General features: G+C 47.0%; 4 protein-coding genes and 1 long non-coding RNA gene across 11 annotated transcripts; 3 read left to right on the forward strand and 2 right to left on the reverse strand.

Annotated features, from left to right (window-relative positions):
- Window positions 1-477: 477 nt before the first annotated feature.
- Window positions 478-3,463, forward strand: LOC120695385. Its single transcript, XM_039978653.1, has 5 exons — window positions 478-1,215; window positions 1,390-1,711; window positions 1,853-2,031; window positions 2,533-2,717; window positions 3,307-3,463. The coding sequence occupies exons 1-5, from the start codon at window positions 478-480 to the stop codon at window positions 3,461-3,463; spliced, it is 1,581 nt and encodes a 526-aa protein (XP_039834587.1).
- Window positions 3,464-7,783: 4,320 nt separating this feature from the next.
- LOC120681993 lies at window positions 7,784-12,849 on the reverse strand. Its single transcript, XM_039963711.1, has 4 exons — window positions 11,978-12,849; window positions 11,060-11,189; window positions 8,853-10,982; window positions 7,784-8,318 (listed from the first exon to the last, which is right to left on the reverse strand). The coding sequence occupies exons 1-4, from the start codon at window positions 12,742-12,744 to the stop codon at window positions 7,938-7,940; spliced, it is 3,408 nt and encodes a 1,135-aa protein (XP_039819645.1). The 5' UTR covers window positions 12,745-12,849; the 3' UTR covers window positions 7,784-7,937.
- Window positions 12,850-12,958: 109 nt separating this feature from the next.
- Window positions 12,959-16,645, forward strand: LOC120682000 (protein WHAT'S THIS FACTOR 1, chloroplastic-like). Of its 5 annotated transcripts, XM_039963726.1 has the most exons (5): window positions 12,964-14,332; window positions 14,899-15,192; window positions 15,421-15,707; window positions 15,813-16,071; window positions 16,434-16,645. In XM_039963726.1, exon 1 carries the CDS (start codon window positions 13,034-13,036, stop codon window positions 14,258-14,260), a length of 1,227 nt encoding a protein of 408 aa, XP_039819660.1. In that variant the 5' UTR covers window positions 12,964-13,033; the 3' UTR covers window positions 14,261-14,332; window positions 14,899-15,192; window positions 15,421-15,707; window positions 15,813-16,071; window positions 16,434-16,645. The 5 variants fall into 5 exon arrangements, with proteins under 5 accessions (XP_039819684.1, XP_039819667.1, XP_039819660.1 ...); XM_039963721.1 differs by lacking the exon at window positions 16,434-16,645 and having other exon boundaries at window positions 15,813-16,314; XM_039963733.1 differs by lacking the exons at window positions 14,899-15,192; window positions 16,434-16,645 and having other exon boundaries at window positions 12,960-14,332; window positions 15,572-15,707; window positions 15,813-16,314.
- An 893-nt stretch (window positions 16,646-17,538) lies between these two features.
- LOC120696098 lies at window positions 17,539-18,912 on the forward strand. Of its 3 annotated transcripts, XR_005684009.1 has the most exons (4): window positions 17,539-18,047; window positions 18,140-18,297; window positions 18,446-18,526; window positions 18,599-18,912. XR_005684009.1 is itself a non-coding variant. In XM_039979249.1 (3 exons), the coding sequence occupies exons 1-3, from the start codon at window positions 17,926-17,928 to the stop codon at window positions 18,469-18,471; spliced, it is 306 nt and encodes a 101-aa protein (XP_039835183.1). In that variant the 5' UTR covers window positions 17,539-17,925; the 3' UTR covers window positions 18,472-18,548. The 3 variants fall into 3 exon arrangements, 1 of the variants encoding a protein (XP_039835183.1); XR_005684008.1 differs by having other exon boundaries at window positions 18,140-18,526; XM_039979249.1 differs by lacking the exon at window positions 18,599-18,912 and having other exon boundaries at window positions 18,446-18,548.
- Window positions 18,913-21,235: 2,323 nt separating this feature from the next.
- On the reverse strand, window positions 21,236-24,158 carry LOC120682028. The gene is made up of 3 exons (XR_005678178.1): window positions 23,745-24,158; window positions 21,822-22,871; window positions 21,236-21,734 (listed from the first exon to the last, which is right to left on the reverse strand). It is a non-coding gene; the product is annotated as an uncharacterized LOC120682028 (long non-coding RNA).
- Between the last annotated feature and the right edge of the window lie 162 nt (window positions 24,159-24,320).

The raw sequence follows: 24,320 nt of genomic DNA on the forward strand, positions 1-24,320 counted from the left end.
AACCACATAAGCTTGTTTGATTCATTCAACTCCGAACCATTCGATGTGAATACCAAGGCTGACGATCTTAAGAATTTGGATTCGGCATGGATTCGACTGGAAGATTCGCTACAGAAACTATTGAATCTGAATTCAACTTCCCAAGCTGAAGGGGGGAGAAAGTCAGAGCCAGCCGAAAGGGGGGTGTGGAGCCTGGTAGGGACACCTGGCGGAGATCGGGAGGGGGGATGCCGATTGTTCGGCCGATCGCTTGCGGACCTCTAAAACCACTCGTGGAGACCGGTAGTGGAGGAGCGCTAGATTTGGGTGCCCAAGCCCGCCCTACTATGGGCGAAGGGCTACTCAATCCGGCCCGAGGAGATCAGAAGGGAGGGGTGGCGGGCGCGTAGGGTTCGCAGAGTTGATCCACTGCCGCCACTCTCCAAAACCTACGCTCAGGCCACGGACCCGGGATTCGTGGGTGGGGAGGAGTCAAAGATGGATCGTGGAGACAACTATGGGGGAGGTCAGAGAAGGGGGTTCGGGGAAGATCGACGTGGAGGGCGGTTCCAAGAGGAGGGTGACCGGCGCATGGGGCGATTCCATGGTGAGGAAGACCGGGAAGCAAGGCGCGAGGAAGAACTCCGCTGTGAATGGCAACTCAGGGATAGGATGGCCAGGAATCGCAAGATTTACATGATGGGTGATCCTCGTGGGTTCAGAGACGGCGACCAGGCTGGTAAGAGGAGAGCTATGGAGCCTTCGGAGCTGGATCGGGACAACTATCAAAACAGTCAAAGAGTAAGATTTCAACAAACTCAATCTGCTTCGCACATCTCTGTTTTGGATAGGATTGTGGGGAATCGCTGGGAGCAAAATGAGAAGAGTGAACTGGTCTCAAACAAAAATGCAGCTGAATCGAGCAGGAATGGGGTGTGCTTCAGATGTAGACAGGAAGGCCACCATCAGGCCAATTGTACCAATCCTCCATTCTGCTTCAATTGCAAATACATTGGGCACATGGCTGCTAAATGTCTCAACAACAAAGAATGTTCGATGCGTTTGCTTGGATTTGGGTTTCCTGAGCAAGGTTATTACTGTCTGAAAATCCCAGGTGCTGCGAAGCAACAAACAAATGATCAGATTGGTTTGATTCAAGTACAAAGTGGGGATGCTGACGCTGATAAGATTGAAAGGGAGCTAAAGAACCTGATTGACAACAAATGGGCCTGGAAGGTGAGGCAGCTATCTGAGATGTCATATCTAGCTTCATTCCCAAACAAAATGATAATGGATACCTTCTCTCGATCTAAAAGTATGGTACCGGCCTTATACAACATCACTGTCTCTATCACTCACTCTAATCTGGATATTAAAGCTTCAGTTGTCCTTCACACTGGTTGGGTGCAGCTTCACAATGTGCCTGACCCTGCAAGAAACTCTGAAGCTGTGACCCTAATAGCTGAACTAGCTGGAGAAGTGATGGGCGTAGATGAAGTGTCTCTCATCAAAGCTGGCCCGATTAGAGTTAAGCTAAGAGTCAGAGAACTGGCCAGGGTCAAAGGGCACATTGAAATATTCATAGAGGGGGTTGGCTATGAAATCAAGTTTCTACCTGAGCAAGTCAAAAGCAAGAAGACTGAACCCAGGGACCCATCCCCACCACCCAAACCTGATGACAATGATTCTTCTGAGGAGGATGATGAAGCTGATGGCCTCTCAGATTTTGAAGGTAAAGTCAATCGAGCCCTGGGGGGATCTGCCAACATACCAAAAGCTAAAGGTCATACAGCTGGTAGGGGGTGGCAATAAGCAGCAAGATTCCCAGGAGGATGGCAATGAAGTTGATAGCTCTGAAAATTTGGAAACTCAGGTCCTGGGGGAGAGAAAGTGCTGGAGGCCATACCACTGGACATCTATGATCCTACCACTGAAATGCTAAAACACTCTGCTGACCCTGATGGACAATTATCTCAAGAAAACACAGGTTCTATTGAGCTGTTGCAAGGGTTTGATTTGAGTGGGAGGGAGAACCCTCCTTCTAGTCACATTGTAGTACATACTGAAGGTGGGGGTTTCACATTCATGGCTCAAGAGAAATGGCCAGTTCTGACTTTCAATTAGGAGAAGGGGCACCTGGAAGGGAAAGTACAAGACCCAATAACTGGTGTGCTGGAGATGAGTTTCCAAGATTCCCTTGGAGGGGGAGAAATTGTGGAAGGAAAGGCAACTACTGAGGAAACACCAACCTTGCTGATCCAGGAAGACAGAGAGGAATGGGAGGTTGTCCAGTCTTACAAGAAAAAACAAAATAAGAGAAGGCATGTTCCAGCTTTGGCTACAAGAAAAAGCGCCAGGACTTCAAGCCCAAGGGAGCAGACTCTGCCGCGAGCCTACACGACAGGTAACACTAGCCTTCCTACATCTAGTTTCTCTATTCTCAATACATGTGATGAGGAAGACCTTGAAAATATTGTTGTTCAGTGTGATGTTATTCTGGGGGTGGGGGCTGAAACTGAAATTTCTGAGTCTATTTCTGCAATGGTGTTGAAGGAAATGGACAGGGCTGCAGTTGCAGAGGCAGCATATAAGTGCCAGCTGGAAAAGAAACTTAGAGAAAACCACAGTTTGGAGGGGGAGAACTTAAGCTTGGATACAATTGACAATGAGCAGAGGGATACTGGACCAAAGAGCCAAGGTTGTGAACTTGTAGGTGGAAATAAGGAGGATAATGAAGAGTCAAGCTCAGGAAAGGGGGGAGCTGTTACAGGACCCAGAGGTGCAGGCAACCTTGGGGTTGGCTCAGGAGAGGGGGGCAATATTGCTAGGAAACACCTACCTAGACAAAAGGGAAGCAAATTGAGTAGGGAACTCAAACGCATTAGTATAAAAATGAAAGCACTTATCTGGAATGTGAGAGGCTTGGGGCAGAAATCAAGAGTTAGACAATTGCGGGAGCTAATTCAGAGTGAGCAAGCAGACATAGTTGGCTTGCAGGAAACCATCAAACAAGATTTTACTGATGCTGAATTAGAAAGTTTGGCATCGGGGGGTTTATTTAGCTGGCAATGGGCTCCATCACATGGTCACTCAGGTGGGATCTTGCTAGGAGTCAAACAAGACATTCTGCAGGTGGAGAACTGGGAAAGGGAAGAGTACTATGTGGGAGTAACTATCAGGCACAAATTGTTGAATGTTAGATGGGACTTTATCACAGTTTATGGCCCTGCTTGTCATGATCACTCGGGCTCCTTTCTGGATAGTATGGCCAAAAGATGTGAAAACCAGCTTTTACCATTTCTGCTGGGGGGATTTCAACTTGATCAGGTATCATTCAGACAAAAATATTGGTGTGGGGGATGAAAAGATCATGACCATGTTTAATGACTTCATTGAGAAGTTTGATCTGAAGGAAATTCACAGGAGTGGGGGGAAGTACACCTGGACCAACAAACAGGAAAAACCCTATTATGAGCAATCTTGATAGAGTGTTGGTGAGCACGGATTTGGAGGAGAAGTTCCCCCTATCTACCTTAGCATCTCTTACCAGAGTAGGCTCAGACCATAACCCAATGGTATTGGACACAGGTGAACTCCTGCAGGAGCGGTCCAGACAGTTCCATTTTGAGAAACAGTGGTGTCTGGAAGAGAATTTATTAGAGATGGTTAGCACAAAATGGGAGGAATGCAAACTGAAGTGGCCAAATCAAGCCTACTCTATGAACAAGTGGCGTGGGGGCCTGTGCAATTTAAGACAACACTTAAAGGTCTGGGGGGATAACCTCCAGGGCAGCTATAAGAGAGAAAAAAGAGCTTTTGACCAAAATCCAAGACATAGACAAAGTGAATTGTGAAGATAATTTGGGGGCGTCCTTCTATTCCCAGAGGGCGGGATTAGAAGATGAGCTTGAAAAGCTAATGGAGATGGAAGAAATATATTGGCAACAAAGAGGGGGGGAAATGGGTTCTAAAAGGGGACTCAAACAATGATTTTTTTTCATCTGGTTGCCAATGGGAGAAGGAGGAAAAAATCTATCCTTTCTCTGGAACAAGAGGGTAATGTGACTACAGACCCAAAGGAAATTCAAAACATAATATATGCACACTACAAATAACTTTTCGGCAAGAGCCCCACAAGAACGGTTCACCTGAGTGAAGGGGCGTGGGCTTGTGAGGGGAGATTGTCGGGAGAGGACAATGTGGAACTAACAAAACCTTTTAGCGAGGCAGAAGTTCGTGAGGCGATTTTTGCTATGAGAGAAAATACTGCTCCTGGCCCAGATGGTTTCAGTGTTACTTTTTACCAAACATGCTGGGACACCATTAAGGGGGTGTTTATGGAGATGATTAATGACTTCTACATGGGGTCGTTATATATTGCCAGGCTCAACTATGGAGTGATAACCCTGGTACCCAAAGTAATGGATGCCAATAATGTTAGACTCTTTAGACCGATTTGCCTTCTGAACGTCAGTTTCAAGATTTTCACCAAGCTACTTGTGGATAGGCTAGCAAAGGTTGCTCACAAAATCGTATCTCCCTGCCAAACAACTTTTATCAAAGGCAGATACATCCTGGATGGGGCTGTGATGCTTCATGAGATAGTTCATGAACTCCAAAGTAAAAATATGTGGGGGGTGATTTTCAAGATTGACTTTGAGAAAGCCTATGACGGTGTCTCTTGGGACTTTGTGGAAGAAGTTCTACGAAGGAAGGGCTTTGATCCCAAACTGAAGAATTGGGTAAGGAGCACAATCAAGGGGGGGGGGGGGAGTGTGCGTGAACATAAATGGAGAGAATGGGCCTTACTTCAAGACTCACAAAGGTCTTAGGCAGGGGGATCCACTTTCCCCTTTACTCTTTAACCTGGCAGCTGATGCACTGGCACACATGATGAAGAAAGCAAAGGAGGCTGGTCTCATCTTGGGGGTGGTTCCGCACTTGGCCCCGGGGGGGGTTACTCACCTGCAATATGCCGATGATACTGTTATCATGATAGAGGGGGACCTCAATTCAGCTGGAAACATGAAGTTTCTGCTCTATTGCTTTGAATGGATGTCGGGTCTCAAAATCAACTATCACAAGAGTAAAATGATCGCTTTTGGCATGGAGAAAGTCGAAAAACAGAACTTAGCTAATCTGCTGAACTGCAATATTGGCAAAATGCTCCTAAAATACCTAGGGTTCCCTATTAGAGCATCTCCAAGAGTTCCCTATTCCTCTTCCCCATCCTTATTTTTTAGAAAAAGACAAAAAAAAATAGTCTTCAATGGTTCCCCATCTTAATTCCCCATCTCTTAACAATTGGCAAATTGATCTCCCATGTGCGTAAAAATACGCGCTTCTTCCGACTCCCGATCGCCCTCCCTAGCGCCGTTTTTTGTCACGCGGTTTCTTCCTCGCGGTGCCACTGCTTCGCGCCATCGTCGTTAAGAACAAGCTGCGCCGCTGCTGCCACCGTCGAGATCCCATCCGTTCTTTTTGTTTTTCCCCATGTTGTTTTTCCCCGTGTTCTGTGGCCGCCGCCACCGTCGTAGGTCTGCGCCTGGCGGCCCTGCCTTGACCGCGCCTTGGCCTGGCTGGCGTGATGTGCGGTTCCTGGCCTGCGCTTTGGCCCGGCGTGGCCTGCGTATGGCTTGACCGGCGGCAGTTCATGTGTCTGCCTTGCACGCTTGCCGTCGTTGGCCTTGCACCTAGCCTAGCCGGTGGTCTGCCTGTCCGCCGGCATGCTGCATGCCCTGTGCCCGTGTATGGCCTGGCATCGGCAGCAGCTGCCTTCAATGACGAGGGGCGGCGGTGGCAAGTGCTGGCACCAGTCATGGAGGGGCGTCTGCCACCAGGGAGGGTCGGCGGGCGGCAGGATGCAGGCGGCGGCCGGAAGAGGAGGCGCGCGATGATATGTTTCGGGGAACACGATATTTCCCACGGGATTATCACGTGGGATCACAATTTCTCAGTTTTTAGGAGTAAAAATGAAGAACTATTGGAGATGGACTTTTTTTTTCCTTCCCATATCTATTCGGGGAGTTGCCAAACAATAAGATTTGGGGAAAAAATATGAGGAACTATTGGAGATGCTCTTAGCAGTAAAAATATAGGAGTGGGGGGTTTCAAAAGCATTGTGGATAAGATGAGGAAAAAGCTCCAACCATGGAAGGGGAAGCACTTGTCGTCAGGCGGGAGGCTAATCTTGACAAATTCTTCCCTAAGCAGTATGCCTAACTTCATGATGGGGATGTTCTTGCTACAAGATGGGATGCATAAACAGATGGACACGATTAGGAGCCAATTCTTTTGGAGGGGGGACTGTGAAAAGTTTAGATATCATATGGTTAAATGGGAGAATGCCTGCCTTCCTAGAGATTTTGGAGGACTAGGGATTATTAATACAAAAAACTTCAATGAATCTATCCTGATGAAATGGGTCTGGTGGTTATATAATTGCGAAGAGAACGACCTTTGCTGCCAGCTGCTCAAACGAAAGTATCTAAATAAGAAACCTATTCTCAGCCTCAAATGGAACCGGGGCTCACAGTTTTGGCGAGGGGTCAACAAGATCAAGCACGGCTTTAGTTGGGGGGCAGTGTTTGAAGTGAAGAATGGTAAATCAGTCAGATTCTGGGATGATGTCTGGGAGGGGGACACCCCTCTAAGGATCACTTATCCCAGACTTTATGACCTTAGCAATGATAAAACCCATTTGGTCAGGGACCTCCTTAAAGATGGGGACTGGCACCTTAATTTCAGAAGATCTTTGAGTGAGTCAGAAATGGAGACGTGGGAAGATCTAATGAACCGACTGGAAGGAGTTCTGCTGAACAATGAACCCGACAAAGTTAGATGGGCCCTGGAGAAGTCCGGAATGTTCACGACGAGATCCATGTATAGGTGGTTCATGCATAGGGGGGTTGTTAACAAACGTATGAGACGGGTTTGGAAGTGCAAACTCCCAATGAAACTGAAGGTCTTCCTTTGGCTTGTCTATCACGATAGGCTCCAAACAGGGGCCGAGCTGAAAAAAAAGGAAGTGGAAAGGGGAAGCTAACTGCAATATCTGCGGGCAATTGGAAACTTCAAATCATATCTTTTTCTCTTGTGTAATGGCGAAATTCCTGTGGACTTGTTTTAAAGAAGCACTGGGTTGGGATCGGATACCTAGGGACTGGCAGAATTACCTAGATAATTGGGTTCCCCTGGGGGTGAAGGACCATAACTCCAAGCTCTTTCTCTCTACCATTGCTCTCTGGACGCTGTGGACCTCCAGAAACAAACGGATGATTGAAAGGAAATTCCCACGGAATCCCACTGCACTCCTGTTTAAATTCAACATGTTTATGCAGAAATGGAAGGTCCTGCTGCGGAGCAACGAAGGAAGTCGGGTCAAAGGATGGGCTGACCAAGTGAGGAGCTGGCTGGAGAAGTTCTTGGCGGCGCTACGCAACAGACCTCCGGAAGTCTCTTTTATGTGATGCGCTCTTATCTTTGTACGCTGTTCGCAGTCTATGTTCTGTCAGCTCTGTATTGTGGCAACTTCTCGATCACTTAGGGGGGGTGCCCGGTTGTTTTTTATGGCCGGCGCGCCATTGTCCAGTACTCGTTCCTGTTAAGCTGGTGTCCCCAGCGGTTTGTAACCAACTTCTTAATTGCTTTCTATAAAAGCAGGGTGAAACCTTTATCAAAAAAAAGTGCAACTAAGAGCCCATCTAGGAGTAAAGATCAGGTTCGGTCAAGTTTCATCCAAGCGGGGAATTTGTGCATGTACGCTCGCGTGTGGGTTGTGTCGGGGGTGACGAAGCAACGATTTACACCACTATCTTGGGATTTCAAGGTCAGCCATTCCTTAGCACAAGGCCTCATGTTCAAGGGGCTACATACACACCCCAAGAGCAACTTGACTCATATTAACTAGAAACTAATGGTAAACCAGCCCCAGTTTGGGTTCCAACATGAAATGTATCTCAAATAGACGGCCCATTGATGCCGAGATGACCAGAAAATTTTCCCTTGCATGCCGGACAAATGTAGCCAAGGGAATCTGCCTGCTGCTGCTCAGCAACGGTGCCAAAATGCTGGAATTGACTGTTGCACCACACACACACGGATTGCAGCATACCGACCATCTTCGAATAGGACGGGCCCCAACCCAACTGGTACGGAGGAGGGCAGCTACCAAGTGGTGGTGCATAGCCCAACATCAGCGTTGGTTCCGGTACAGGCACAGCATCATGCCTGCTCATGTTCCCATACGGCGGAGCCCCAGCAGTGGCCATCCTTAGCTGCTGCTCAAAGCTAGGATACATCGGCTGCTTGGGGCCACCAAATCCAAGTTGCAAATCACACTGTTCAGAGAATAATCAAAGCTTGCTATCAGATAACAGAACGGTAAACAAACTTGATTAACATAGGAAGCAAACATTTAACCACTACAAAATAGGGCATCATTAAGATATTTAGCACAAATATGACATAAAGATAATCATATGATATAGAAGTATTATGATTCAACTACAATAAATAAAAACTCCACGAACATAATATATCATGTGATCTCACATATATAGGCTTCCATGACAAGTAAAGAAGAATATTTGTCAAGTTACATATGTTTTAGTTATCAAGTAAAGAACATATTTTCCACCATGCCATATGGAGAGCACAGCCCACATAATTAACAATGATTACTCTGATTAAAAAACCAATTGACCAGAGTTTTTATTTTGAAAAAAACATAACTAATGTGTAAAGTCCAATGGCATAATAACCCACTGAAAACCTAAGCAGGCTAGTTCTAGATTACTGTAGTAAAATTGTCAAGCAATTGTTAAAGAGAAACAATGAGGGAGTGGATAGTCAGAGTATCCTGCAAAGTATACCTGATCTTGAAGAATCCTGCTCAGTGGAACATCTTCAACAGCACGAACCAAAGAGGTAAAACTACCAAAATTGGTTTGCATGGACATGAACTCATCAATGTTCCCACTTGTGCCGGCTGCAGGTAGCGAGTCACAAGAAGGACCCGCACCATTGTATTGATTTTCCAAGTCACTGTCAGATTTTTCCAGTGCCTCAAGCATGGAGCCCTTGATATCAAAATCCAACGTGCAATGCTCATTTTGATCAGTGCGACTGGTGGAGCTAACAAAAGAACTCCTCATACCGTGGATGTCAATTTCATCACCACCAGTAAGTGTGTTTAGGTCAGATAATGAGTAGCAGCTTGCAAAATCGTTTTTCATATTAATGGCATTATTCAGCTGGGCAAGACTACTTTCCGTGATAGTACTATTGAAGATATCACTGTTATAAGCTTCGACATCGAAACCTGTTTCATTACTTGTCATGTTCTGTGAGTTCACCAATGCTTCTTTGGCATCATCTTCACCTCTGTTGCCATAGTTCTTGATTTCAGGAGTCATCGAACAGGAAGAAGTAAAACATTCCACATTAATTTGAGCCGCAGGGATAGAGCCCATGGTCATATTAGATTGATAGACCATGTCATTTTTCTGGTTGACAAAACTTTCACCCTTACCAGCATTTTCTTCATTAGAGTTAGTACCAAAGCATTGGGCAATAATGGATGATCGAATAGCATCATCAGGAGCATTAGATGTTTCATAGTTTCCACCAGAAACAGGAGAGGATATCGTATCCGAACATGAATTGAGGTTTACATCCCTTATTCTGACGCCACTTTTGATCTCATCATCTTTCAAAGAAGTCATTTCACAATCCGTAATCTTGTTGTCAAGAGGTTTCTCACTTTTGAAGCTTGTAGGATTGTCCACATTACTAGTTATATTGCGATCATCCACTTCCATACCAATTGAATTGAGATCAGTTTCATCCCTGGTTGCTGAATGTGGGTTACTTTCCAGCTGCTTATGAAAATCATTTCTTTCAGGAGAACTTCCAAATTTTCCATGCCGTAGATCATAGGGCTGAGAAACTTGTTCTGCTGGTGTTATGTCAGTACACCCCATCAGATCATTTGTGCTTTTGCTTTCAACAGGATCATCTACAGTTGGAGAAACCTCTTTAGGTACAACAAAATTTTCATCAGACTTGTTGAACTTTTGGGGATAATCTGTATTTGAAAATTCTAAATCTTTTGAACTGTCATTTTCATGAACATTTGTGGAGTTGCAAGTACTCAATTTGCTTTCAGCATGAACAGAAAGAGAAGCTACAACATTATCACATGTTCCAACATGTGTTCTATGGTCATCAGAATTGTCAACAACATCCCGATGATGCCCTGAGGTGGGCTCTCCAGCGTTAGGTCCTTTTTCCAGTTCAGCTGCACTAGTTGTCTCCTTAAGCGGGTCCTTATGATGCTCAGAGATAGTTTCTCCAGCAGCAGGTACTTTTTCCTGTTCAGGAAAGTCATTCGTCTCCTTGGGGTCCTTACGATGCCCAGGGATGGGTTCTCCAGCAGCAGTTCCTTTTTCCTGTTCTGGAAATCCAGTCATCTCATTATGAGGGTCGTTATGATTCATACAGATAGGCTCTCCAGCAGAAGGTTCTTTTTCCTGTTGAGGCAACATAGTCAACTCCTGAAACTGAAATGGCACTGGCTTCAAGGATGGCGGAACACCTAACTGGCCTGAAACTGTCCCATCGTTTAGTTTTGCTGGACTCTGACCTTGATACCTAACATCTGCAACACCATGGCTGAAATTGCCAGGTACCTGTCCAGAGGTCTTCTGCTGAGTTTCATAATTTCCATCTACGTTGGCCCCCAGTTCGCTGGATTTACTAACCCTGCGCCTTTTGGCTTTCCTTTGGTGAAACGACAACTGATGTTGCATATAGGCACCGTGATCATGAAATGTCAAATTGCATTTCCGGCACTCCTTTGGATTCACTTCTATCTGAGCTTCAACCTTCTGAAGATTTTGCAGATGGGAACCACCAGAGTGACTAAACAATGTAACCGAAGGAACTGGCACTGCAAGTTGCCTTTGCTCAATTGCGATTGTTTGCTGGTGAAGACCTGCAGACTAATCAAAAAATAGTTTTTGAGTTCAATCAGAACACTCAAGCACGCAAAAATAAGGTTCATAGTCAAAAAACTTACGCTGACATGTAAGCCGTGCACTCCTGCACTGTTAGTCTGTGTGGCAGTTGGCTTTGCCTCTGAATATCCAAGAAGAGACATGAGGTAGGAAGATACTTCTTTGCAAGTAGCAAACTGATGTCCTTTGGGGCTGAAAGTATGATACGCAATTACCAGTAAACAACGATACTAGGAATATAAGATGGCAAATGTAATCTCCTACTAATGAGATCAAGAAATCAATCAAAAAGCGCATTTGCTCAGGTAATGAGATGAAGCACTACAAAGGCAAATTCGCAAATGCTTTAGTGGCATACTGTTCTATCAAACACTTATGTTGCAGTTAAGCTATTCATTAAACAGCTAGAAACTAACACGATGCACAACATTGAAAGGAAACAGATAGACGTTTTCACCGAAAGAAAATATATTTTTCATAATTTCATGTGTCTGTGGTGGGACTAGCATCGGTCCTGATGCGATGATACTTCATTAATTTCACTTGTTCATGTTTAGCCTATTTCTCAAATTTATGCAGATGATAGTTGTTCAGATATACAAAACTTGTAGCTGATAACCTATTTTTGCATATGTTTAATCGCTTGAGTCAGGGCATGAATCTGAAGTGCGAAGCACATTTGACACTGAATTCCTATGGTCCTAATATCAGTTTAATGTTTGCTTTAGTTTACGGATCTATTGATGAACTGTGAGGCCACAAGGATCCTTTACAGACATCTCCCTGATAGAGTAAAACAGGAAATCTTTCTACAACAGATGAGCTGTGAGGTCACCAGGATCCTTTTGAAAATCAGTGCATACATTCACCTCCCAAGATGTAGCATTTTGAAACACAATCTGAGTCATCATATGCACTCCGAAAACCTATCAACTGGCGTCTAATCCAATCAAACAAGCATGCTTGGGTAGACAACAAACCTCACATAACGGCGGCAGTTAATCCATGCCATGCGCTCCTTCCGCTTGAGCCCAAGCAGCAGCTTCCACCCACGGGGCAGGTGATCAGCGAACATGCCAGCATCCACGAACTTCCTCCGACGCCTTCGGCTTCCCCATTGCCCTTCCAGGACATTCATAAATCCCAGCAGCTCGGACTCCGACCCCAATCCTGCCGTCCGCTGCCGTAGCTCCTCCCCATATGGGTCTACCAGCCCTGCGAGCCTCGCCAGATCAACTGCCACTCCTTTTGGGTTCAACACTTCCCTGTCCGGGTCCGTGGCCGCCGCTGCCGGCGGCAGCCGCGACGGCCCGGGGGGCGCAGGTGCTGTTGTCGCGGGCGCGCTTAGGGTTTGCTGTCGGGGTGGAATCGCGGGCGGGGCTGGGTACGAGGGGTCATCGCGCGCGAAGAGGCGTTGGAGGTGGAACACAATGAGGTGGTTCTCGGAGTCCTCCTCCGCAGGGACGGCGACGGCGGCGGCGCCGGCTGGGGAGGAGGCCGCGGCGGTGACGGCGGTCAGGTTGTGGGAGATGCTGGTGGCAGGCCGGTGGCGGGAGAAGGTCTGCTTGCGGGAGCCGGCGCTCTCGTTGAAGACGGCGCGGTCGATCTTCGGGGGCGGGAGGAAGTCCCCATCCCGGCGGCGGCCGCGGCGGGGGTCGACAGCGTACGGCGACGCGGCCGCGAGCGCCACGAGATCCGACTGCGACAGCGCTCCGAGGTCCACGACGGCTGCCACCTCCGTCCCCATTGCCCGCTGCGCCGCCACCGGCGGCGGCTCTGGGCGGACGGGAAGGGGGGATTTGGGGGTTTGGCTCAGGAGGAAGGAAACGCAGGAGGACTGCGAGACGCGACCAGGACGATGGGGACGGGAGAAGTCAGATGTGGCAAGTGGGGTGGGAAGTGGAGTGGGCCCCATGATCGGACGGTTACGGTGCCTTCAATTTTCGTGCGTCATTTGATCAAACCCTGGACTGCAAGTACGGAGCCCGGCTAGACCCACGCGGCCGCCGCCCGCCGCACCGACGCCGCCCGCCGCGATGGCGCGCCGCCTTTTCTGCGCCACGAGAGCGCTCCTTCTTCCCGTCCCAGCTCCCGCGCCGGCGCCGGCTCCGATATCTTCTGCGGCGGCTGCGGAGGCGGCGGCTTCGCTCCTGCCACTGCTCCCCTGCAAGCGGCGCAGGAAGCTCCTGAAGAAGCTCAACAGCCCGCGGGCCGCCCCCATCGAGCCGGAGGCCGCGCGCCGCGTTCCGGCGCTCGACGCCGTACTCGACCGCGACACGGCCTTCCGCTTCCTCCACCGCGCGCGCTCGTTCCTGGCCTCCCTCCCGCCTCCCCACCGGATCCCCCTTTCCGAGGCCGGCAAGCTGTACCGCGAGCTCGGCTTCCCCCGTGGCCGCAAAGTGGCGCGCTCCGCGGCGCGCCACCCGCTGCTGTTCCACCTCCCTGTCGTGGACTCCGTCCCGCACCTCGCGCTCACGCCGCTCATGCGCTCGCTCCTCGAGGAAGAGCGCCGCATCCACGACACCCTCCTCCCGTCGCGGGTGCGCGCGGTCCGGAAGCTCCTCATGCTCACCGCCCACCGCCGCGTGCCGCTCGCGAAGCTCCACCACTGCCGCGCGGTGCTCGGCCTCCCCGATGACTTCCGAGACCGTGTCCGCGACTTTCCGGATGACTTCCGCGTCGTCGTCGACTCCGCGGACGGCCGCCATGTCCTCGAGCTGGTGCGCTGGGACCCCGCGCTCGCCGTCAGCGCGCTGGAGCGCGACTTCGTCGTGGACGAGCGCCGCGTCCGGCGCACGTTCCGCTTCGCCGTCCCGCACCGCCGGCTGATGCCGCTCGACGCGGAGGACGCTGACCGCCTCGACGCAGCGACCACGTTCCCGCTGGTCTCGCCGTACACCAACGGCGCGCTGCTCAAGCCGTGGACGCCCGAGGCGGAGAAGTACCGCGTCGGTGTGGTGCACGAGTTCCTGAGCTTGACGGTGGAGAAGCGCGCGATGATCCACCACATAGTCGAGTTCAAGGAGGAGTTTGGGCTCACGCGGCACATGTACGAGTCACTGAAGAAGCAGAACCGCGCGTTCTACCTCGCCGGCACGGAGATGAACTGGGCCCTGTTCCTCAGGGACGCCTACGACCAAAATGGCGTGCTCAAGGAGAAGGATCCCCTCGTGCTGTTCAATGAGAAACTGCAGCGCTATGCCTGCATGACCAAAATGGATTCCGGAGAGGCCATGACTGATGCTTCGGGCAATCGGGTTTGACTGAATAGAATTAGATTTCAGTTTGGTGGCTTGTGCCTTGTTCATCTCCATTGAACTCAAAGTACATGTCAGGTATACAGTTCTCGCTAGAATTACATTTTGTACTTCAATGTCTATAGATTTTTCACTGTCTTTGATTGGGAAAATTCATTTTTATACTGCCTGGTTTCATTTCTTAATCACTTTCCCTCCTGATGAATGCTCTCACGCATTTGACAATGGTCGGCGTTGAACAATTGTGTTCTTGCTATTGTCATCAAAAACTGCTTTTAGAAGTAGGCTGTATCCACATTTACCTGAAGTCTCCTACAGTTGGTCACCAATTACTTCGGTGTAGCTTTCGGACATACACTTCACTTGTATTAGACATTTTGACAGGTGGCATTCTCCAGTTATGGTTAGTAGCCATTCTTAAGCAGAAAATGTGTACAAGGCATTTTCTGGTCTGCTGAAAAATTCACCAATCCAAACCCTTTTAGCCAAAGACTCTTTTTGCTCTATAACATGGGCAATCTATATGTTGTGGCTGCTGTATGCTTTACTTGTTTTGCTAAAACAAGTATTGCAGATAATTAGATAATGCATCAGAATATACAACTGCGATTAGTGCTCAGTCCTTTTTTCTCTCGAACATGCAGGAGAGCTGCGTATCTTTATATTTATAGAGGGAAAAGGCCAACCCACTCTGTCACACTAGAACAGAGGGGTTGCAGTACAGAATAAGATTACAAAATCACCGGTAAAAGGTAAACAAACACGACCTCAACAAGGCTACTTAGATTAGCCCCTCCATCCGACCAAGTCCTAGTTCCTGGAGTTTTCAGGCTCCAGCCAATTCCCATATCTTCAGTTCATCCATGAATCGCCGCCGTGCATTTTTAACCAATGGAAGAGTGCCATCGAAGACACACCTGTTTCTTTGTTTCCATAAGGTCCAACAACAACAACAACAACAACATAGCCTTTTTTCCCAAGCAAGTTGGGGTAGGCTAGAGATGAAACCCGAAAGAAATAAGTTCAAGGTTCAGGCACATTGATAGCTAGTCTCCAAGCGCTCCTATCCAAAGCTATCTCTTTAGAGATATTCCAATCCTTAAGGTCTCTCTTAACCGACTCATCCCACGTCAGTTTAGGTCTACCTCTACCCCTGTTTCCATAAGGTCCAAGCTCCCAAAATGACAGCACTGCTGAAACCCAAGTGGAGCTAACAGTGGAGCTGACACCATGTGCCAGAATCGTCAAGTGAAAACACAAGTTGTGATAATGTGCTGGATTGTTTCTGCTTCCTGATCACACAACACACATTCTCAGGATATGGGAGATCTCTCATAGCCAATCTGTCTGCCATCCAACATCTGTTTTTAGTGGCCAGCCAAAGGAATACTTTGCATTTGGATGTTGCTCAGTCTTATAAATGCAGATCATTCTTGTTACTAGCACTTAGCAGGTATGAAATTTGTGTGCTGAAATTTCATTCATCTAATTCGCTTTATTTTGCCCATAGTTATGCCCATTATCAACATGAAAGGCTCTGACCACAATTCTATTGTAGATGTTGTCATGGGAATCATTCCTCGTCCCCTTTAGAATCTGAAGATTACCCATCTTGGAGAGCTGCACCCTTTGAACCATTCACATCAGGAGATCATATTGTGGTTGACTGCCTGAATTGTTTACCCTCTGTACTCCTCGTGGAAATCTAATCCCATTCATCAGGGCACTTTTCACGATTGCACAGGCAAGAATAAGTTTCAGCGCATGCATTTGCAAAGCTCTGGATTCGAGAGTTCGGCCATATGCTGTTGAAGCAGGTTAGTTCTCAGCATTATGCTGACAGCCTGGTGGGGGCTTTGCCTCCACTCCATTACTTGTCCCTTTTTTTTAGGAAAATGTGTTTTAAACACATTCAGTAAGAAAGGTTCCTGATTATATGTATGGTAAAGTGATATACTCCCTCAGTTTATAAATGTATGACAAATTTGAAATTGACGTATGTGACAATAAAGTTAATAGAATCCACATAATGTCATGAAAGTACCTTTTTTTTTACCTGTCATGAAATTACTTTTGACAATGTATTCAGTGATATTATTTCGATATGATCAAACCAAATTCGTAAAATTATAGAAATTGAACTGCATGTGTTAGGTCGTAACTCTCTCTTTATTATCAGACATTGACATATAAAGTTGCGGGGAGCCAGGCGTTGTGCTTCTTCCCAAGGAGACATCTCAGTACTAACTGAGTGCCTCGATGATGGATGGCGAGTTGCATCAAAAGTTGATAGAATCCTCACAATGTCATGAAAGTACTTTTTCTTTTTCTTTTTTTGAAAGAAATCATGAAAGTACTTTTCGCAATTTATTCAGTGATATTAGTTCGATATGATCAGTCCAAAATTCGTAAAACGAGGGAGATTTAACTGCATGGGTTAGGTCGTAGCTCTCACTATTATCAGACATTGACATGTAAAGTCGCGGGGAGCCAGGCGTTGTGCTTCTTCCAAAGGAAACATCTCCTAATCTCAGTACTAGCAGAGAGCTTCGATGATGGATGGAAGTTTGGACTGGCATGATCTCCTAGATAAGCCTGAGGTGTGAGGCCATCTTTATTACCAGACGTCGACATATGAAGTTGCGGGGAGCCAGGCTTCCTGCTTCCTCCAAAGTCCAAAGGAGACATCACTGTACTAGCTGAGTGCTTCAGTGATGGATGGCGAGTTGCATCAGATGTCATCGGAAAAGGTTTTCTGAAGAAGCCATCATAGTACTAGCTGAGTGCTTCAGTGATGGATGGAGAGCTGCATGCCTGCATCACATGTCATCTCAAAAAGGTTTTATGAAGAGGCCATTTGCGGCAAGCACGATTAGGCTTAGGCAGGGCAGGTCCGCTCACCAGGGATATCCATCATACCATTTTCTAAAAAAAAAATCTAAATCCGCAAGCAAATGCGTCACTTCAATATAAAAGGTATCATACGAGAAATAAAATGTGAGAAAGGGCCACACAAAAGGCAATCCGACCTGCCGGATTCGAACCAGCGACCTAAGGATTAATCTGCGATGACTACAGTCCTCCGCTCTACCGAGCTAAGGTCGGTTTGTATCGGCTTTCTGACAGTTTATTATTCATAATATTCTAGCGCCATGCCACCGTACTCGCTTTGGTTCCTCCGGCGTTGTGGCCCGAAACGACCGATAGCCTACCGTCGGTGGAGCTCCGCCTAACAATCCCATAGGTACAGCTCTACTACTTTGTACCAACTCAGGTCTCAGGTGGTGGTACCAACATATACTATCGTAGCGTGTCTGCGTTCCACCAGACTACCCTCCTCATCGGACACAGATCGGGTGCGGTTGCCATAGAGACTGCAACTTTAGCAGTCGCAGAATCTGGAGCGTTCCAAACTAATCGAAGGGTTGCTACAGACGGGAAAGCACCAGCACTTCTTGGACGGAAAAAAGGGCGCGACGGCGCTGACTGGAGGGAAAGCGCCATCAATTGGCGCCATTTTATTCTTTGCCGTGGGCAGGGAGGCGACCGTGCGAGCGGCCGGCGCGCCATGGAACCTCCTCTCCCGCATGCTTCTTCATCTGTTGCCGGAGTTGAGCAGCCATTCCGCACCCCTGTCCAATCTCTTGCATCTGAGGCTGGTGGCTCCATAGATGATGCCCAGCAGCTGCTCAAGGAAGCGCAACCACCCCCACACCCCTGTGCAATCGCTTGCATCTGAGGCTGGTCGATCTATGGATGACGCACAGCAGCTGCTTGAGGAATTGCCAACAAGGTTTGTGCTCTACATTACCAATTTCTGTGTAGGAAGTACTACTGTAAATGAGCAAAATGGTTGATTGCATTACCTATTACCCACGATTGCAGAGTTGCTGCAACTTCTTTTTGGATTCCACGACTTGGTATGACATTTAGTAGTTTGGATGAAGCCTGGGAGTTCTGGGTGACATATGGTGGTCGGATGGGTTTTGATGTTCGAAAGTCTTACACAAACACGAGTAATCTTGATGGATTGGTGACATCAAGTAGGTTTGTTTGTTCAAATCAGGGTTCTCGTGCTGTGTAAACTTTTCTGTACTTCTCTGTTTATATAAGAATAGCATTTCAATATTTGATTTGACCATGCTATTTTTTTCTTTATGTTTCTATCTCTCTGTATCCCTCTCTTTTCAGAGTTCAAATGTTGTTCAAGATGTTAGCAATCCTCACTTCTTGGAAGAGATAGATGGATGGCAGTTTTAGAAAAGCTTCAGTGTAAGTATAGGTCAATTATGCAGGTCAAATGGTCTTGAAAAATCATCATCTATAATTGTTTTTTTTTTGCAGGCCGTGTCCTTGAGCCTGGGCTGCTATGGTTGATGCAAGTCTTTTGTATATGAATTAGGCAAAGTGAACCTTATTATATTCCTAGACTACCATATGCTCTTTTGGGTTAAGCAAATGGTATTGCCTCTTTTGTGAATGCAAGTCTGCTGGTGGTGAAGCAAGCTTTTGTATATCAATAGCAATAGAGAACCTTAGTACATGTAAAAGGATCTCAGCTTAACATATGCTCTTTTGGTGATATAAATTTAAAGGGCATTAAATTCTCAATTTTCAGTAAAATACAGATAATATTATTGTATTTATTTTCATTGTAACATTTATATCTTCTATGTTCCTTGTTTTTTTTCTAAGTACCGGTGGCTAACAGTACAAGTTGGGGATGAAACCTGGTAGAAAAGAAAAGGTCCAATCTTAACCATTGTTGGTCTCTTCGATGGTTCAGATGGAAGGACTGCATAACTTACAGTAGCAGTAGTAACTGCACAGGATCCAGGTCCCTCCTCATCATGCCCCGACCAACGGCCCATGGGGCCGGGCCACCCTAGCTTGAAAAACATACTCCTTTCATATAGAAAATAGATAACGTTTAGGACTGCGACACGGTCTTCGAAGCATAACTTTGACTGTTTATTTTTATAAAAATATTTATTAAAAAGTAATATATGTATATTATTATGAAAGTGTTTTTTAAAACAAATCTATTTATATAATTTTTATATTTTCAAACTCAATAATTTAAAAATTATTCATGATTTATATTCTCAATGTTTGACTTAAATTTTGTCCAAAACATCATCTTCCTTTTAGGTTATCCGATAAACCTAGAACGAACTCGATTAAACGCCCAGCCAATCCCATCCATTTTTTTTCCAACCGAACCGGCCACCGAGAACCAGAAAAGCATGTGTGTGTATTCGCTCGCACCACGCATTTACCGCGCGCGGCACAGGAGGCAGGAACGCGGAACAGTTCCATTCCGATTGGACAGGTGGATCTGGTCGGCTCGCGGCGCAGGGCCCCGGGCATACACAGTCCGGGGCGGCGAGATCGGGCGTGGATCCAGGCAGGAACAGTGACCCGTTTGACGCGCTCCATCCCGCCCTCCCGAGCGCGTCAGATCCTAACGGTAAACCGGAGCTCAGAAATTGTTCGGCTTATCTAGGTTTGATTTGTTTCAACTTGTTTCGGCTTATTTTATTTTATAAAATACTATTTATTCTACTAGTTCTATACTATTTATACGGTCAGCCGAAGATGGGCGTGAGTAACCGGAGCTCCATCCCGTCGTAACTCTAGCCAAGGATTTTCATCAGGACATTTTTGTCCCGTTCTCCTGCTGCTGCGCGCAGCGTGCAGATCCTAACGGTAAACCGGAGCTCGACATGCCGTCTCAAATCGAAAAGGACAGCACATCGTGGCCGCTCGGAGATGCGCACTGGAGTGCAAGTGCAGGCAGGGACAGACAGGTCAAGGGGCGCGACGCGCCAACGGGTTGTACTTTTTGCACAGCGCGGCGACGGCGACAGTTGGGGCCTCGATTTACCACTTCTTCTTTCTTCCAGAAAATAAATATTTACCAATTCCTTGCTAAACTCTTTTTTTTACCTTAAGGAGTTAAGGTGTGTTCAACAGTGTATTCTATTTTAGAACATGCAGTGGATCGGAGCTAGCGTCACGGGTCACAACTGCAGTATAAAAAAAAAAGCTAGGCACTTGCGTATGAAGTCGCAGCGCGTGTAAGCTTATGCGTGGCGAGATGCGGCCACCATCCAAACAGTTTTGACCTGAGCGCAGTAGCCTACAATGTTGTTATATATAGTCATCGAATCTCTTTTTCTTTATCATGTACACAGTTTCTTATTTTTATCGTTTTTTATGACAGTCTTCCAAAGCTGCATACTCATATTTATTCAGGATTTGGCCAATAAAATAGCATGTTCTCGCACCATTCGTTAAAAAAAAGGAAAACTGACAGGAGGGACGACGAACAAGGCGCAACACGAGGGCAGGTAGGTTCAGGGCTCACATGACCATATCAGACAATGCAGCAAGTTGCGGCTCAGCAATATTCTTACGAGTGCCGCAAGCTCTGACACCTGACAGCCTCTTACTTCCCGAAAAAACTTAAGGATCAAGTCAGTCAGGCAGAGGCAGGCTTGTTCCTTCCTCGAACTTGGGGGAAAGGATGCCAAATGATCAAGTTAGGCATCTGCGGATCCACATATTTATAACAACCAGGTCAGCTGATAAAGCATTTAGACTATCAGATCCCAGCATATCTTCGAATGATCGAATCTATCCATGCATTGCAACCAAGTTTCTGCATCTCACATTCTCACTGCAGTCTCAAGAATCCTCAAACAAGAAAGCAGCTATTGATTACTACCGCAAAACAAAAGAAATACAGCGCAGGGATCTAATGACTTTGAGCCTAATTGGCCATTGTCTGCATGCAGATGCCAAAGCAAACAAAAGACATGTTCACCTGCTCCTGCAATGCAAGGGAGAGAGGTGTCATAAACAAGCCACGCATTTGCATGGCAGGCGGACACAGCAGCGACAAGCCTTTTGAGCTATGCCAGCCTCATTCTAAGCTCCCAATCCTACCAAATCATAGCCTAACCCATGCACGTATACCCCTGCCAGGCCCCCACCATGAGGTGAGAGGCCAAGGCCACATGGACTACACATGGAAATACCTGGAACACTGCAATTGCAAGCAAATGTTTTACACCTGGCTTTGGTAGCAACAAAAGGTACAGAAATAGTTGACAAAGTTATGAGAAACAGTTGGAAGGATAGGCCGCCTTTCCCATTTAAAGGCACTGCCATCCTTTCTGCAGCGTGCAGCCCCATGACAAGCCTCCACACAGAGACACAAGCAACCACCCCTTGCAAAGTTCTTAGCATCACGCAATTCAACCCCTCTGCATTGCCTGCCCTGTGAAGATGGTTAGCTGTTGAGAGAAGGAGAGGGAGAGGGAGGGGGAGGGGGGAGAGGGAGAGGCTTTGGTGCTCTTCTCGGACTTGGATGTTGGACTGTCCGATGTTGTGAAGCATTAGCGTGTGTTCCTTTGCTTGTTTTGTAGTCTCATCTTCTTTCTTTGTGTTGTCTTTGGCTTCTCTTTCTGTGTCTCTGCACTCCCGTGTTATGGAATCCTCCCAGATTACTGGGGATGATGGTGAAGAGTGCAACAGTAATGAATCCGGATGGACAATGTACCTGGGCTCCCCGGTGAGTGTTGATGATGTCAAATCCAATGAAACCGAAGGAAGTAATGTTGAAAGTCTCTGCAGCAATGGTAGAAGCAAACCCGATGCAGATTATGATGATGGGGATTATGATTCCTTGGCTTCCGATGCTTCCACAGGACCAGCTCAAGTGAAGAGTCGTAATGGCAAAGAAAAGAAAGATCATGATAAAAATGACAGTATCAGAGATGAGCATGGTAACGTTGAGCAAGAGGAGATGCATACCAAGCTCCCGACCAGCTGTGACAAAAAAGCAGGCAAGATGAAGAAAGGAGAAGATAAGACCACTAGAAGAAGCCACAACAAGAGACGTAGTTCGTCAAGAACAGGCTTCTTTTGGTAAACACTGTAATATCCTAGTAGGATGTCTCTCAACCACTATCATCTAGCTAATATCCTTGTAGAAGCATGGGGAATGCAAGGCTTTTGGGAGCTTGGGCACATATTGTACCCCTTAGATATTCTTACCATCCTCCTAGTATCATATTAAAAAATGCATGTATTTATATAGATATTAACGGATAACTCTATGTCCAGATATACTTTGCAGGCTGTTATCTATTTGTGGTTGCTTTCTACTGCTCCTAGTATGTGTAGAGTTTGAAATGTCTGTATGTGGTTGCAAAGGGACAAGGGAGAGAAGAGAGAGAGACAGAGTGAGTGAGTTAATAATACAATCTATAAAAGCGAGAAATATTATTTTTTTTAAAAGGCGATAAATATTCATATTGCAAATGAACCATTCACACAAGAACTCAATTGTCGCAATCTTTTTGGTTGTTCAACGTATGCATTAAACAATGCACATACTAATTATGAGATGTAACAATTTTCAATAGTCCTGAGAAACAGCAATTACAAAATCTACAGTGCAAACATCTAATTTACAAATCAGCATAAGGAAACATACATATGTGGTACAAGAGCATCTAGCTATCACCTGGAGTGTACAAAATCAACTATTCTTTGCATCTGCAAGTGCCCTAAAGCAGCCTTGGCATCGGTTGAAGCACCTCCTTCCCTACACTTGATGTGGAGGTAATTAGATCAGCAACAGCACTATCATCTCTAAAATAGAAGAAGAGAGCCGTAGTAAGGGGAATGGTAATCTGTTGACACACTTGATTGAACTCGTAAATACAAGGTGAAGTAAACACTAAACAGTATATCTAAACCACTCTAATATGAAAGATGGAAGCCGATACCGACACTTTATGGACATACAACAAATCTACAATGTCAAGTGTCATGACGGTTGATAGATGCTAGCTAGTTCATGATCACTCTGCTCAAACTCAAAGTGTGTGCCTACTGCCTAGTTGCATATGGCTTCCTAAGGAAGACTTGAACATACAGAATTCAATCAAAAAGGAATCTTCATACAGCAAAGTTATCCATAGAGGATCATCTGAACAGTCTCTGAAAAAAAAAATCAATCTATCACAGTTCTCAACTGGTAGGCAGGACCTGTAAAGCTCCTTAGGCATAATCTTCAGAGAATGTCAAGTCAGAAGCTTTCACCCTGAACAAATAACAGCACAAGAAGGCAGATCACCACAACATCCCAACCTACTAGCTTAGTTTGTAAAATTGTTCAGAAAGTGCAACCATATGTACAAATTTGGCAGCAGCTAAAGCTAAAGCCGAAAAATTTCCCAGTCAATACGACTATATAGATTCTAATGCAAGGCAGCACAGTACACACTCAATACGCTTGGGAGATAGCGGCTGACATTTATGAATGACCTCTTGTTTCCCATCTACAGTTCGAAGCATAACCGCGCGCGCATTGTTCAGTTCCACACAGAATTAACCAACGGTAGCGCATGCGAATTGGGCCACGAAATGAACCCAATCAGATCGAGGTGACGCGCATGAATGACTAGGACTGTACCCAGAGGTTGCGGCGGCGGTAGTGGCGTAGCAGCGGCCGACGGCTAGGACGCCGCGGCGGGCTTGGAGTGGTGGAGGAACGCGGCGGAGCAGAGCACGGCGGTGACGAGAGCGAAGAAGCCGAGCGCGACCGCCAGCGACATCCCGGCCACCGCCAGATCCAGCGCCAGCTGCGCGCCGTGGAACACCACGCCCAGCGCCATCCTCCTCCCCTCGTTGCCTCCCGTCGTCCTGCTCTAGCATGCGGTGGGGGGGGGGGGGGGGGGGGCCTGCGCGCTCCTCTCGCTCGAGCCTGCGTCTATCTCATCGCGGGCGGCCGCGGGCGCGCGAGAGGTACAAGGGGGCGATGGATGGGCTGTGGGCTGGAAGTGGAAGAGAAGCGGTGAGTGACGCGGAGCGGCGAGAGGGAGGGAGGGGAGGCTAGGATGAAAACGGTCGGGAACGGAAAAACCCCTCAACCGTTCCCGCAACTGTATTTCTTTGTCGGGAACGGAAACGGGAACGGGAAAATCGGACGGGAAAACGAAATCGGTATTACGAGATATCGGGAACGGAATCAATCGGTCGGGAGCATGCC

Source organism: Panicum virgatum, chromosome 2K, assembly GCF_016808335.1.
Source record: "Panicum virgatum strain AP13 chromosome 2K, P.virgatum_v5, whole genome shotgun sequence".
Lineage (NCBI taxonomy): Eukaryota > Viridiplantae > Streptophyta > Magnoliopsida > Poales > Poaceae > Panicum > Panicum virgatum.